The sequence below is a fragment of the Puccinia triticina genome, chromosome 9A, assembly GCF_026914185.1.
Source record: "Puccinia triticina chromosome 9A, complete sequence".
In the NCBI taxonomy this organism is placed as follows: Eukaryota; Fungi; Basidiomycota; class Pucciniomycetes; order Pucciniales; family Pucciniaceae; genus Puccinia; species Puccinia triticina.
Window position 1 is genome coordinate 3,039,338 of NC_070566.1, and position 15,573 is coordinate 3,054,910.

At 50.7% G+C, this 15,573-nt stretch overlaps 2 protein-coding genes across 2 annotated transcripts; one reads left to right on the forward strand and one right to left on the reverse strand.

The window, feature by feature from the left end:
- Positions 1 to 649: 649 nt before the first annotated feature.
- Positions 650 to 6,141, reverse strand: PtA15_9A306 (uncharacterized protein; the record flags this gene model as incomplete). The annotated part of the gene is made up of 6 exons (XM_053172502.1): positions 650 to 1,274; positions 1,351 to 1,650; positions 1,730 to 3,936; positions 4,012 to 4,831; positions 4,897 to 6,008; positions 6,070 to 6,141. The coding sequence occupies 6 exons, from the start codon at positions 6,139 to 6,141 to the stop codon at positions 650 to 652; spliced, it is 5,136 nt and encodes a 1,711-aa protein (XP_053023736.1).
- Positions 6,142 to 11,908: 5,767 nt separating this feature from the next.
- Positions 11,909 to 12,378, forward strand: PtA15_9A307 (uncharacterized protein; the record flags this gene model as incomplete). The annotated part of the gene is made up of 2 exons (XM_053172503.1): positions 11,909 to 12,073; positions 12,217 to 12,378. 2 exons carry the CDS (start codon positions 11,909 to 11,911, stop codon positions 12,376 to 12,378), a joined length of 327 nt encoding a protein of 108 aa, XP_053023737.1.
- Positions 12,379 to 15,573: the final 3,195 nt, after the last annotated feature.

Genomic DNA, 15,573 nt, shown 5'->3' on the forward strand with positions numbered 1-15,573 from the left:
TTTATACACCTGGCCTGAGGCTGCAGATCACCAGCACGAGGACCTCGGGCTGCCTTCATCGCGTTCCCCAAGTCCGATGGATGGATCACTACGTAGTGCTAGGCCATCCCAAGCAAGGAACTGGAACAACACGAGCACGCACACCTAAGTATCCAACATATTTTCTAGCGGTACACTGCCCATCGGCTTCCGATTACTTTTGCTCTCCCCGCCCGTCGTTTTTTGACAAGAAAGAAAGGGCCGACGGCGCGTAAGTACAAAGAAAGCGAAACAAAGCCGCGGAGAAGGAGGGGCTGGGAGACTATGTACAAGAGACCAACACTCGACTATAATGTACTAGGGGGAGACTAAACTGGCTACTGCGGATTCTACATATGCACAACGAAGATCATAAAGGGCCCGGAGGACGGGATGGGTGGATAAATATATAGTGTGCGGTATATGGGTGCGGGAGACGGGGGCTGATAAATAGGAGGACATGAAAGGAGAGAGCGCAGGCAAACCGGGCGACACCTGCCCCCGGACTGATTTTATGTAGATGATATACGACTATTCAGGAACCTCGAGGAAGATATATATGATGTGTGAAGAAATGCCAAGGAATGGAGCCGTCAAGTCCACGCAATTAACGCAAGAAGAAAAGACACGACTAGAGATTTTCCTGCTCTTTGCGTACGAGTCTCAAGCTGGTCCGTCGGGGCTCGTCCAGCGTCTTTCCCGGACCGACGCCAGCGGCGGTGGTGGAGGGGGAGGGGGCACGGGGGTTGAGTGCGGAGATAGCGAGCTGTTTGCGCTGCTGTTTGCGGCGGATGCTAGCGAGGAGGGACGAGTTAGTAGCCGGGGCCGCCGGGGGCAAGTTTGCGGCTTTGAGTGCGGCGGGCTTGGCGGCGTCGAGGGCGGAAGTGGTGGGGGGGACGAGGACGAAGGGGCCGGGCTGGTTGACGGAGACGGGGCGCAGGACGGCTGAGGCCGGGGGCCCGTCGTCGGCGGCACTCGCGCTCGTCTTCCGCCGCACCGGCTGGCGGCCCTGGCTCCCGTCCGCATTCTCCTTCCCCTCGCTCGCCTCGTCCAGCTGGCCCCGCACGCGCAGCGAAGCTGCTGCATCCGGGCCGCCCGAGTCGTGCTTCCGCTTCCGGCTGCTCGATGGAACCCCGACTGCCTCTTCGGTGCCGGCTGCTCTCCCACTCACTCGGCCCGGGTCGCTTCCTTCAGATCCTTCAGCCAGCCGAGGCTCCGCTGGCGGAACGCCCGCTTTGTTGGCCTTGCTCTTCAACCTACAAACCCAAAAGAGTGATCAGTCAGGCGGAACAAAGCGGCACAAGTGTGAGTATGTGGGCGCGAAAGACTGACTTGATTTTGAGAGTCTCGACCAAGTGGGCCAAGCGTTTATTCTTCTGCAACTCCTCGAGCAGCTTATCGACGGCGTCTTCGGCCTCGAGCGTTTTAGCCTGGATGCGCGCTTCGAGCTCGGGGATGCGGTCGGAGGGGTCGGGAGCCGCGGAGGATGTGCGACGATGCAGCTTGCTGACCGTCGCAAGGTCGGCCTTCAACTGGCTGATCATCGCTTCTTTCTCCGCCACTTCGCGCGCCATGTCGTCTACCATCCCGCTCGCCGAATCCAGCTCGGAACGGACGATCTCAAGCTCGCTCCTGCGCTCATGTAATCCACATCATCAGCTTTTTGCGCCCTGTAGCTCTGCTCAGAGATTTGGATGTCGGTGCAACTTACGATAAGGTGGGAAGTTGTTCCTCGAGCGCCTTGAATTCACCCAAGAGAGTCTCATATTTCTCGCTGGATTGCTTGTCGAGGCTTTGGTCGGTTTTGAGTTGTTGAAGCTCTTCGGTTAGTAGTCGGACGTCGTCGTTCATCTGGTCCAGCTGTCGAGCCATCGAGTCTCTGGAGCTTGTCACGTGCGCCAATTCTTCCTGGGTGCGAGTGAGGTCGGCGGCCGTCGCTTGCTGCTCTTCGGTAGCTGACTCGAGTTGGTTAGTTAGCGATCCCTTCTCAGCCTCCAACGCTTCGATCTTCTCCACCAGTTCGTCGACCTGACTTTGGAGCAGCCGATGTTGCTCCTCCGTGGCGGCCCGAAGCTCGATCGCCTCGGACAGTTTGGCTAGACTCTCGGCTTGGAGAGCTCGATGGGCGTCTTGTTCTTCCTGGATCTGGGCGTCCAAGACACCAACGCGCTCTTGCAGTTGCACATTGAGCGCCGTCTTCCCCTCTAGTGAAAGCTGGAGATCGGACAGCTGTTTCTCCAGGCTGGCTTGCTGAGCAACGAGCGCGGCATCTCTGCTTTCCAGCTCAGTCTCACGATCGCCCTTCTGAGTTTGCAAAGTTTCTTCTAGTTTTTCGACGGTAGCCATGTGTTCCTTCTGGACCAAGACAGCCGCCTCGAACTGTTCCTGGAGATCTGCGGCGAGTTTCTCTTGCAGTCGGAGGTCGTGGGTGAGCTGCTCGACCTGGATTGTGAGCTGCGACGTCTGTTTCTCAGATGTCGCGGCCAAGTCTTCGTGAGCGAGCGAGTGCTTTGCTTCGAGGTCCGCGATCTGCTGCTTATAGCCACGAACTTCATCGTCCATCGACCCGATCTGGGCCCGCAGACACTCAACAGTAGCTATCGCCTCCGTCCGTCTCTCATCGGCGCCATCGAACTCATTGATGGCCGCCGAGTGCTTCGCTTCAAGGTCTTTGATCTGTTGCTTATAGGCGCACATTTCCTCGTCCATCGATGCGACTTGGGCCCGTAGACTATCAGTGGCAGCCAGCATCGACGTGTGCGTCTCTGATGTCGCACCCAGCTCTCCCTCAGCGTGCGAGAGCTTCTCTCTAAGGTCCGCGATCTGTGCCTTATAACCACGAATCTCCTCGTCCATCGACGCGACTTGGACGCGCAGACAATCAACGGAAGCCAGCGCCTCCGTCCGGGTCTCCGAGCTCGCCGCCAAGTCTGCCTCCGCACGGACGAGCTTCTGCTCAAGCTCCGTCAACAACACCTTGTGAGCGTGCATCTCCTCGTCCATCGCCGCGATCCGGGCACGCAACCGCTCTCGGTCCTCCCCGATCCGCGCAGACGCCTCGACTTCCTGGGCCAGCACGTTCGTCAGGTCCTCCTTCTCGCCGCGGAGGGAGGTGTAGGAACGTTCCAAGGAATGGAACTGGTGCTGGATGCCCTCGAACTGGAGCTCGAGCGAGATGATCGTGCGAGCTTGATGGTCGTGCGTCTGGACGTGCTGGGCTTCGGCGGCCGCCAGCTCGGCACGGACGCTCTCGACGTCCAGGAGCGCCAGCTTCTCGTGCTCTTGGTGCGCCACATACGTCTGCAGGAGTTGCTCTTTCAGCTCGTCGACTTGTTTGCTCAGTTGGCTGATCTGGTCCAGCGCGGCCTCGTAGGCTTGTAGGTCAACAAGACCCTCAGCTGCATGGTCTTCTTCGCGTCCACAGTCCGGGCTCGGACCGGTAGAAGCTGCGGGATCAGTCGCGGCACCCGGCGTATCAGGTCCAGCGGGACTGTCGAAGCCTAGGTCTCCCCGGAGATGGGAGGCGAGGCTGATGTTGGAAGTGGCAGCGAAGCTGATATCCATCACCGCTCCGTCGACCTTGGAGGGAGAGCCGTGTACTTGGCCGGCTTCTTGGATCTGAGCAATAGATGCCATCTTTTTCCACGCCTTCAGTGCGCCCTGCAGGGTCAAAATAGTGACGACCAAGCTGTTCCGCTCGACAGTAGTCTCCCTCAGAACTTGGGACTGGTCGCCCCGGAGCCTCTCGATGATGTCGCGACTGGTGGCCTCGAGGGCTTGCCGCTCGACGTGCATGAACTCGATCGCCCGGCGACTTGAGTCCCGTTCCTCGCGCAGACGTGCAGTCAGGATCGCGATTTGCTCGGGGTTGAACGCTGCTAGTTCGTCCAACTTGGATAAACTTTGGGCGTGCAGGCTCTGTAAGGATTACACATGCATGTAAGCCTCACACAAATCCGGTTTTTTTTTTCAGGAGCTAGTCAAAGGACGTACATTCACTTGGTCAAGGTCTGTCTGCAAGCACTTGATCTTTTCTGCAGACGCCGCGATTTCTGCGGCGTGGGATAGAGCGAGCCGCTCGATCTGACCAGCGGACTCCTGTTTCAGGGTGCTCAGGCTGGCTTCGAGGGCCTCGATGGTGTGCTGGGAGGCGGCGAGGTCAGTGAGCGATTGGTGGGCGGACGCCTGGGAGGAGAGCAGCTGGGCCTTGAGATCCGCGAGCTCGGCCTCGAGAGTGCGGAGGTCGGCGAGTGATCGGTCGTGCGTCTCCCGCGGGACCGTGCCCTCGATCGCCTGTTGGGCCCGGGTTAATTGATCCTCCAGCCCGGTCCGGATCGCCTCGAATTCGGCCTGCGCGGCCGTCTGTGAGGCCGCGTGGTCGCGCTCCGCGGTCGAGACGCCCTGGCGTAGGGTCGAGATCGTCTCGTTGACCGCGGCCAGCTCGGCTTTGAGCTGCTCGAGCTCGGCTTCCGCGGTCTTCAAGTCCAGCAGGACCCGGTCGTGCTCCTCGCGAGGAACAGCGTTGACCATCGTCGCCTCCGAGCCAGGGGAGCCAGCAGCTTCCCGGTCCAGCGCGGCGTCCGCTTGACGATCATTCTCGTCGTCCAGGAAGGTCAGGCCAAGTGCAGACGAATCCCGGGCTAAGCCACCGAGCAATGAGTGGTCCGTTTTGTGTGCGGATTGTTCGTCCGACCTGGGCGGCAGGATGTCGCATTTACTGTCGCCAACCATCATGGTGAGGTCTATTAGTTGATTCTCGTAAATCGAAGACTCGGTCTCAGCTTTGACGGCTGTAGTATTAGCAGGATGTGATCTATAGAAGACGGGGGAAGAGTTAGTGCTGGTAACAGTGGATGTGATGAATATGCGTGGACATACTTGGCGGATATTTGGCGGTCTAATTCTTGCAGTTGGTGTTCTAACTGATCTCTGACGACGTCCCACTCCCGTTTCTCCTCGTGATGCTGAGCAGTCACGCCGACCAAGCGGTCGAGCTCATTCTTAGCTTTCGAGAGCTCTAGCTCTTGACTCTTGATCTTCTGTTCCAGCTGATGGATCTTAGTTTTGAACTGCGTGAGCACATCAGATGAGGAGAAGAGGGCTTGTTGCTGCAGGGATGCCTGGTAGTCGGCGGTCATCTGGTCGAGATCCTGGTGGAGTTTGGACTGGATGTTGTGGTAGTGTTGGGTGACCTGGTCGAGCCTGTTTTCGGCCTGTTTGAGGTCTGATTGGGCAGCGTGGAGCTTGCTTTCGAGCTCGGTTTTCAGCCGGGTGAGTTCGATGACCTGGGCCGCACTGCGACCGGAGTCGATGTCCATCTGCTCGATCTCGGACTGCAGTCGGTCGATGTGAGCCGTGGATTTGTCTAGCTCATCCCGGGATTTGGCGTTCGAAGCAGCCAATCTTTCGAGTTCGTCCTGCGAGCGAGCGAGCTTGGCGGCCGAGTCTTGCTTGATCTGTTGGATGGTCTCTTCGTGCTTGTCTTCGAGCTGCTTGATCTCTTGGCAGAAGCTGACGCGCTCTTCGTGCTGGTCTTTCAGGGATTGTTCGACCCTCAGCTCGGCTTCTTCTGCGCGCGATTTCCACTGGCTGCATTCTTGTTGAGTGCCGTTCAGCCGGTCGAGTGCGTCGGCCAGCTGTTTCTGGAGCTCAGTAGAAGGATCAGCGGCGCGTGTTGGGTTGGATGCTGGGATGTGTCCGAAGGGTGCGGGGCGCTGGGAGGAGACGGAGGAGGTGCGCCGCTTGCGGCTGGGCGCCGGGATGCTGCTCGACTGCGGGAGACGGCTGTTGGAGGCAGCCGCAGAATGGGTTCCTAGGGCAGTAGCAGGGCGGGCGAGGGCGGAGCCGGGGCGGGCGATTTGGGATGTCGAGCTGGAGGAGATGCGGGTGGACTTGCGCAGCTGGGGCTGGGTGCTTTGGAGGGTATTTTCGGCGGTGCCATGGGGGATAGGGTGGGAAGAAGGCGGGGCTGGGAATCCGAATCGAGAGCGCTGGAAAGGAAGGAGGACAGCGTCAGTGGGAGTTCTCTGAGGTTTGGTGGTCGGGTCTTACGCTGGTGGTGGCTGTTTCGGATGGGATGTTTCGTGTGGGGCGGGATTCGGCAGGGTCGGGTGGGTTGGTCATGTTGGGTAAGGAGGGTGGGTTCGTTCTTCTGGCGAGGGAGGTGGTCTTGAGGGTGGTTTTGTGGTAGTGGGCTGTTTCCGAATCGCCCGATCGGCCTTCCCAGCAGTAGATTATCAGCCAGCACCCCCGGGGAGCGCGACACGGCCCCCGCTGAGCCCGCAGCAGAAGCCCGGATGACATAAGCCAAGCCTCCCACAAATCAAACAACAATCACTAGAGCACACTTTTCCGGTGGACTTCTTATGCCATCAGCAACAGTTTATAATGATGTGAGAGTTACCAATAGGGGGTTTCAAACATGGTGCAGGTCCCAGTTCAGGAACCCCCAATTCAAGACATCAACACTCCAACTTCAGTCTGGAATCTAATTTTAACCAAAAAAAAACATGCAAAACTAGGTGGAAAATTCTTGGTGCAGCAACTTTATTTTTTCCTGAACTGGGACCTGCGTCATGTTTGAAAACCCCTAATCCAGTCACCCAATTGCAGGACAATGGACAAGCATTCACATTTGTCGGGTTAAATTGCCAATTTTTGGCAGCTTAACCCAACTGGCCATCACATCGATCCGGGCTAGATCCCGGGTCAACAAGCCCAGGCTTGATGTGAGGTTTGGGCTTGCTATATTGAGCAAGCCTAAACCTGAAATTTAACCTCAGGCTACGGCATTTCTCACGTTGTGGTGGTAGAATCTGGCGCGGGGGGCCAAAGTGTCCAGCAGAGTTTCCGGGTGTGCAGTGCTGCGGGGCACAAGGGCTTTGCAGGCAGCTGGGGTGGCGCAGGACCTCCAAACGGCGGACTGCATATGCTAGGCAAGGAGCGGGCAGTCAAAGGCGGCGGAGCGGACTTCCTCAGTCCAGCGTGGTGATTGGGGGAAGCCGTGGCAGCTGAAGTGGGCTACATCAGCGGACATAGATAGCTGGGGCGGAGGCGGCGAGTTGGATCCCAACAACGGAGGCTAGACATGGGTGTGCATGGGGTATGATCAGAGTTCTGGCAGCTGTCTGCGGCAAGCGGCAGAGGCCCAGATGACAATGTGGGAGAAGAGCCAGGCGGCATGCATGGAATGGGAGGAGGATTTCAATTTGATATTTGTGTTTCTATAGATTTTATGAAATGCCATGGAGTTTTCTCTTGGTTTATTATCTACGGCAGAGCGGTCAAGATTTTTCTATATATAGGGGGGGTGTTCCTTCATATGCATGTAGAGACTGTAAAATGAAGATGTGTCTGGTGAGAGTCGAACTCACGACCTCAGCTATGCTGAGACACATACTAGAGTGCTGCCTTTATTAACTAGGCTACAGACGCTTGTGGCTGCCAGCTGGGTGGTTGGTTGGTAGTGCTCATGGGTCGATCCGACAGCCCTCCATACTGTGGTGATGCATCATGGTAGCAGACTAACAGACAACTCAACACCCCCCCTTGCTACATGATGGGAAGTGGGGATTGACCCCAAGAGAGAGTGGGAATGAGACCCAGGAAAGATGATCAGCGTAGGGATTGAACCCGTGATCTAGATGTAGGCTTATAGGGGTTTGCGTGGTCTTACAAGTAAGCATTCACAAATTCATCAAGTCTCTATTGTAAGCGAGTAGCGCAGCGCTCAGGTAGCTCTGGGCTCATAACCTGTAGAGACTGTAAAATGAAGATGTGTCTGGTGAGAGTCGAACTCACGACCTCAGCTATGCTGAGACACATACTAGAGTGCTGCCTTTACCAACTAGGCTACAGATGCTTGTGGCTGCCAGCTGGGTGGTTGGTTGGTAGTGCTCATGGGTCGATCCGACAGCCCTCCATACTGTGGTGATGCATCATGGTAGCAGACTAACAGACAACTCAACAATGCAATCCTCTACGGACTCTTACTTTTATTATTACAGTTTAATACTCATTTCTGTGTGGATTGTGGTTGTGGAGGGTCTTGCTTACGGTTTTCTTACGGTGTAGAGGAAGAGATTGGCACCCTCACAAAAGTGCCTGCACCACTCCTCCGCAAGATTCTCCAGGAGAAAGTTGGGTGATTTGGAGAACTCTGCTCCGCAGCTCCGCCAACCTTTCAGGGAGTGGGGTAAATAAAAGTAAAGCAAGTATGATAATAAAGCTCCGCAAAAGTAAACCTTAATATAAAGCTCCGCCGGATAAAGAAGATAACTCTGCCACAAAGCTCCGCAAAAACACATGAAAACAGCCATAACGCAGGCACAAAACTCCGCAAAGCGCAACCGTAACACATAAAACAAGTCGGCAACATAAAACTCCGCTCTGCAACATATGCAAATTAAAAGAAGCATAGCAGTCTGCAAAGTAAAGTAAAACCCGTAAAAATGAGAGTCTGTGGGGAGTATGAGGCAGAATCCTCCCTCCCCCACTGTGGTTTCATAGAGAAAAGGAAGAGAACTAAAAGATATCCTCCGCCCGCCTCCCAGGCACACAAAATATATCCTCCGCCTGCCTCCCAGGCACACCATCCGCTAAATCTGTTCACACGCGCCCACTGGTCATCCGCCAAGCGCTATACACACACATGCATGTCATCCTCCAAGCTCCACTCTCACGCTAACTCCTGTTGTCTCCGCTGCTTGCCTTCAATCACCGTCAAACTCATCTCCCTAGCTTCCACACCCCTGTCTAGCCTATGATGTCAGGATCCCACACGCCACCTCCGCCCCAGCTCCTCCCGCTGATGTAGCCCACTTTGGCTGCCACAGCTTCCCCCAATCACCGCCTCTTCACTTCAGCTAGCTTGAAGCTGACCCAACAAATGTGTCTGCCCACTCAAAATAGCCTTGGTCAGCTAACCTGCCCACAAACCCGGAATTATTTGACCAGAGAATTTAGAAAACAAATGTGAATGCTCTCAAGCAGGAGAAGAACATGTTATTTTTCAGATGTGCAGTTGGCAAGATAGCAACAACAACAACAACCACCAGGAAAAATCAATTGTCACCAGAAATCAGGTGACAGCTGAAAAAATTCAGAAGACTAGGAGTTTTATTTCTTCTAGTTAGAATCTGTATTTACAATTTTACTTTTGTTTTCTTTTAGTTAATAAAGAAAAGTTTATTTAGGATTTACCTAGGAGCAGGCAACTGGCCGCTCTTTCTGATGATTGTGAGAAAAGAGATGATACAATTGAGACTGTGGTTGGGCGGATTGTTCTGAGTCAATCCGAATATCCCAGTTTCTGTCAGTTCTCATTCAATCGTCTTTTTCTCTTGATAGACGCTTTGGTCCTTACGCTAGGTGCGCCTTTGAGCCCTTAGGGTCCGTTTTGTTTTGCTTTGGCAAAGCGACGTAGAAGCAGAGCAACGTTATCTGAGTTATAAGATTGCTCATGAGTCTCTTGTCTCGCAGCCTTGGCTCTGATCTTTTTAACTCACCGATTGTCTTTCCTGCTGATTGCAAGGGATTGGTTATGTTGATCTCGTCCTTGTTGAGTTTATCTAAAGGAGTTGGAATGAGGCATTAGCGCTCATCTAGTCAGTTTTAAGAGAGAAGTTATCAGCTGCTCACCTTTGGTGCTGGCTGATATTCTGGCTCTTAGTGACTGGGGGCCGGGATTTTCCACGAGCCTAACTTTATTGCTTGGTGGTGTCGAACCTGCATACATCAAATTTGATGTGTCAGTTTTGCGACCCCACGCGGCTATTTTGGACTGCGGAAAAGGTTTGCTTTGCTTACCATTATCCGCAGCTGAAGGAGCTCCCGGCCGCTTTCCCAATTTATGGGTGCTGCACCGTTTGCCTAGGTGTGATTTCTCACAACATCAAGCAACAATGGCTGTAACTTTTTTCCAGCTCTGGCACTACCATAACTAGGCTACAATGGCCCCTTTCTTTCCTACAGGGGGCTGTACATGTGGCCAACTGTGCAACTGGTGGGTAGCTCAGTGGGCTTAGGCTGATGTCACCTGTAGTCCAGTGACATTTTATTTTTCCTGGTGAACAACAAAGTAGAAACTGAAGTACAAACATGAAATAATATGGAAGAGATTAAAATTGGATCTTGAAGTGATTGCAAGTGGATCTTGAAGTGATTGCAAGTGGATCTTGAAGTGATCAAAATTGGATCTAGTTGAATTGATCAAATTTGGATACTCAAGTTGGATCACAAATTAGTGATTCAAAATTTCAACATTGAGATGAGAGGTTGATGATCAAGTGTCTGACTTGCTGGTTTCCTTCAGATAAATTGATTTTTTTCTTTGAGCTTGGTTGGTCATCAAGGAGTGGGTAATGGATCAAGTGAATTGAATAACTGGGTGCTGGGCACAATTGGAAATTAAAATTCCATAACCATTGATTTGTAAGAAGATGATGAGGGTTTGTAATGGTGCATGGTGTATATGAATGGAGATTATTGAACTGGACCAGTAGTTGGACTATAAGATTTAGAATAAATCATGCGCATTATTGTAAATATGATATGGATCACATCTTGTACAACCTCCACAGGTTTCACACAAAAAGCGGCCTGAATGCTGACATGCACCTACTTCTTTACTACTCAAATCAGTAAGCTTATCTGCTTTCTTTACAGATTCAGGAAGTCTGGTAACAATTTCAGAAGTTTGGACATCTTTGAGAAGCTGGTTTTTAGAAAGTAGTAAAAAAACTATTATAAGTTTCATGGTATCTTATAAGCTTGATAGGCTTTTCTGAGGTAGGGCTTTCATCTGTTTTAAGCTACCTAATGATGATTTGGTAAGGCTGGGGTAGATGATTTTGTGTGGCAAGCACCAGATGGAGGGGGGAATGGATGGGAGCAGGGCCTGTGTGATTTTTGCTTACAGCCATGCCGAGATTTATGGTGTTTGCTTACAGGCTGATACAGCCATGCGTTCCCGCAATCCCGCTTTTGCCAACTCCGTCTGACTTCTGTGATCAGAAGAATACAGCATATGTTGTTCTCGCCTAATCCTTTGTTGATCAAGAAATGTGATCCCAAACTCGTTGGCTGAGGTTGCTACTTCAGATAGCCACTGGCCCACTCTATTTCAGATGACTGAAACTCGTGGTTACCACACAGCGTGCTTATACTTTGCATTAAAGCCAACGCGGGTTCGGGTAGTACGGGATGCAGCTTCAGTCAACAGACTCCTGATTAAAACGCACATATACGTTGCAGTAAGCTGGTGGATGATCCAGTGGTACGGGATCCAGCTGAAGTGGATGGAGACGTGTTTCAGGCGGCCCTTATGAGTGTCGCAAGGAGGGTTGCTCGAGGGGATATTAGCCGGTAGGGAAAAAAAGGCAACGGGTTTGCAGGAGGATATCTTGAGAAAACTTGATGTCATTTCTGGGACCCTTGCAGAGGTTGATTTACACCCAAATAGTCTAGACTTTTGCCGGGATAGCTTGTGAGGCTCCCATCTGGGGGCCCCGCAGATCTCAACGGGCAGTCACCCAATTGGAGGACGGTTCCGTTAAATGTTCATTTGGATGAACATATTGCTAGACTGCAAGTCCTGCGTGCAATTAACGTGCCAGATATGAGCTAGGAACGATGGGATGTTGCTGCTCAGTGCTAGGATTATGCGGTCGATGCTTTCTGACTTGGCAGGCGATCTGCTTAAGAATATGCCGCCATGAAGCAATATACCATCAAGTGGTTGGAATGGTTGTGCACCAGCCAGAACAAACAACCATTTCTAGAAATCCAATGACAACCAAATTACCCTCGGTCCAAGGCACAAATTTGATCAGCCAACTGGCCATCGCCTGCTTCCTTCCGAGGCCCGGCAGTTTATGTGGACGCTCGAGGCATGTCTCAGCCGCCGGGGAGAGGCGAGACTCCGAAGGCCGCAGCCGACGTTCCACAGGCCTCAGCCGAGACCGCGAATTCTCGTTCGAAGCGGGCCCTGGTGGCTTGTCTCGAGACTGCAAAGGTCGAGCACACGATCCTCGCCAGAAAGCCAGGGCTAGAAAACGTGAAGATAGGTTCCCTGCTCTCAACAAAGTATTGAGCCTTTTACTATTGAGGTAAGGTGCCACTGGCGAACTCTCTATGCCAGTACCTGCACAGCCCTCAGGGCCCTCAAGTAGCCATACTGACTGGTGTGACTGGCGACAGTACTCCAACAACCCCGACTCGTCGCGTGGCCTTGGCTCGAGCCTCCGGCTGTCCTTGGCTCTTGACCTGCCGCTACTAGCGCTCCATCTCCCCAAAGACGTGGGAGGACAGAAGAAGACCCCAAAAAGGACAACGGCATCGCCACCGGAATGCTCGCTATGAATCTGATGCAGAAACCATTGGCACAGACCTCCATTTGAATGATGGAAGATTGCAAACAAACCAAAGAGACTTAAAGCTAAGCCGAGGACAGGCCAGAGGCCGAGGAGCAGGCGGCTGTAAAGGAAAAAGCTGGGCAAGACACCTTATTACGGCACGCCAGGACCGGGAAAAGGTCAAATCAATCTTGATGACCGGGAATCTTTGTTCATTGGCTCCCTTTGTGAGGAATTCACTTAAAATAGTGGTCTTGCATAATCCCAGCCAAAGTCACTTATGGCTTTATGTTTATGCATTTAAGATTTCAATTTTCAAGACCACTAATGAAGACAAGGTATTGGCCACTACAGTAGACATGTAGCTTGTTAGTTGATTTTTTGGGGGGAAGGATATCCACTGATTCACCTATGATATTCAGTCCAGAAATGACTCTGAAAATACAGGTGTTACAACTTACCAATGCCAGAGATACCTAAGAAATTTGATTATTCCTCATTCAATTCTACTACTCAGAGACTACAAGGTGTGATCAATCTAATTCTGTTGTGCTTATTAATGATGCTAGAAAAGTGATTCAAAGAAGGGAGTGAGGCAAATAAGAGAAGATGCAGAGTTTTAACATTGGGTAAGAAGGACTCTCATTTTCATTGTGGCTCTTTCACAGATAAAGTGCCCAGGACACCTACATTCACCTAATTCTTTGAGGTTCCTCAAAGTTGGGTGACACAAAATCCTAGCATCATATACTCTTTGACTAAATGTCAAAAAGTTGATATGGATTTTTTTAATGTGATCTAATACTATCCCTCTACCCCCCACAAATTGGTCCATATCATTTTTTCAACAGTGAACTTGAACTCATAAGACTTGAAATTTTTATGTTTTCAACTTTGAGAACCTTATTTACTATACAATTACAATGTGCTTATGTTCATTCCACTTCATATTCAGTCAAACCTAATTGCAACTGCAAATACATTGGAGGACTTCCTCTCAAGTCTGGGAGCCTGCCAGATCTCAATTTACACACGCATACTCTTAATTTTTGGTAGAAGGGAAAATGTTTTCCAAAGCCTACAGCTCATGACTTTCATGTGCACTGATTGCTGATTTGGTAGATGTCTTAAATTAGGAGTTAGAGGGGCTCTCTAAATGCCAACATAAAGTCCTCCATGGTATTTATATTCATCTGTAGTCAGTGTGTCCCGGTACTGGCTCCCTTCCTTCCTTCCAAAGATTGGGGACAGATACCAAGTGGCCTTAGCTGATCAGTGATGTGTTTCTTGGCGTCAGATAAGACTCAAAGGACACCAAACCCTTTGCAACTTTCCAGGAGGGGTGCAGTAAAGTGCATCTTCAACTGATGTTTATAAGCAGAGTCGTATGATTTGGACTGAGCGTAAGCCAATTGTTGAAAAATTCAATATGGATAGGCATTTTGTACATTTCATCATTGACAAAAGGGGCTCAACTCGACTCGGACAAGGCACATATTCCACAAGAAGAGCGGTTTGATTCATGATTGATGGAATGGAACGGAGAAGATGCACTCCTGAAGTTGCTTATGTATCAGATTTTAATTTACGGACTTACTTCGCGCACTGCGGAAAACTCTTTGCGCACTGTGGGGGTCGTTGTCTCGACGTCCCGCCCCCAGTGCGCGCTTTCGCCACGGCTCTTCGCGCACTGCATTTTCCGCCAAAAAAACGGCTTGCATTTCTTGAGATATTTTTTGATGAATCAATAGAATGGCTTTTTATGATCCCCCTAAAAAATAATCAAGTCATTTAGGGGTCTCCTTGAGCCTAGAGAAAATTGACATGAAAAAATCATATTTTAACGCGGCAGGGACCTGTAATATCGCTTCCTGTGCCCCAGTAGCCCCAAAAATTTCACAGTATCATGGCACATGTGCAAATTCATGACCTGATAATTTTCAAAATTTTTCCCAGAGATATAAGGGGTGCGCGGCAGGCTTAGTAGGAAAATTACTGCTAACTGTATAGCTTTTTTGTTACACACCCAAACAGTCCCAAAATTTCAGAAATGTTTTCATTGTGGATATCATCCGCGCCATAAATTTCTTGGCAATAGTGTGTCATGATAACATGAGATGTAGTGCGGCGGGCTCAGTTGGAAAATGACTGCTAACTTATCTCATGTTTTAATGACACACTATTGCTAAGAGCTTTATGGCGCGGAGAATATGCAAAATTGAAACATTCCTGAAAATTTCAGACTGTTTCAGCGTGTAACAAAAAATCTATACATGTAGCCGCCATTTTCCTACTAAGCCCGCCGCGCACCCCTTATATCTCATGTTATCATGACACACTATTGCCAAGAAATTTATGGCGCGGAGAATATCCACAATGAAAACATTTCTGAAATTTTGGGACTGTTTGGGTGTGTAACAAAAAAGCTATACAGTTAGCAGTAATTTTCCTACTAAGCCTGCTGCGCACCCCTTATATCTCATTTTATAATGACACACTATTGCTAGGAATTTCAGGGAATTAATTTAAAGCATATTTCTCTGTGCTCTCAAAATTTTTTACCTTTGTTGTGTGTAACAAAAAAGTTATACATATACGCAAAATAATAAACGCAATACCTATTTGGGCTAAAGGAAAGCTGGTGAAAATTCTGAAAATTATCAGGTCATGAATTTTCACATGTACCATGAGACTGTGAAATTTTTGGGGCTACTGGGGCACAGGAAGCGGTATTACAGGTCCCTGCCGCGTTAAAATATGATTTTTTCATGTCAATTTTCTCTAGGCTCAAGGAGACCCCTAAATGACTTGATTATTTTTTAGGGGGATCATAAAAAGCCATTCTATTGATTCATCAAAAAATATCTCAAGAAATGCAAGCCGTTTTTTTGGCGGAAAATGCAGTGCGCAAAGAGCCGTGGCGAAAGCGCGCACTGGGGGCGGGACGTCGAGAAGACGACCCCCACAGTGCGCGAAGAGTTTCTTGCAGTGCGCGAAGTAAGTCCTTTAATTTATTTTCTATTCAAGATCATCATTTCAGATTGTGTATAATGGACGCGTAAACTGCTTCCACTTCATTGGCCAGCAATAGGTCTGCTATTTGATGAATGAATAATAATAAAGTGCTCAAAATTATGATATACATGGGATCAGGTGGCAAGGAGAAAAAACGGCGAAAAATATTTGAGCAGCCCTCAATGCA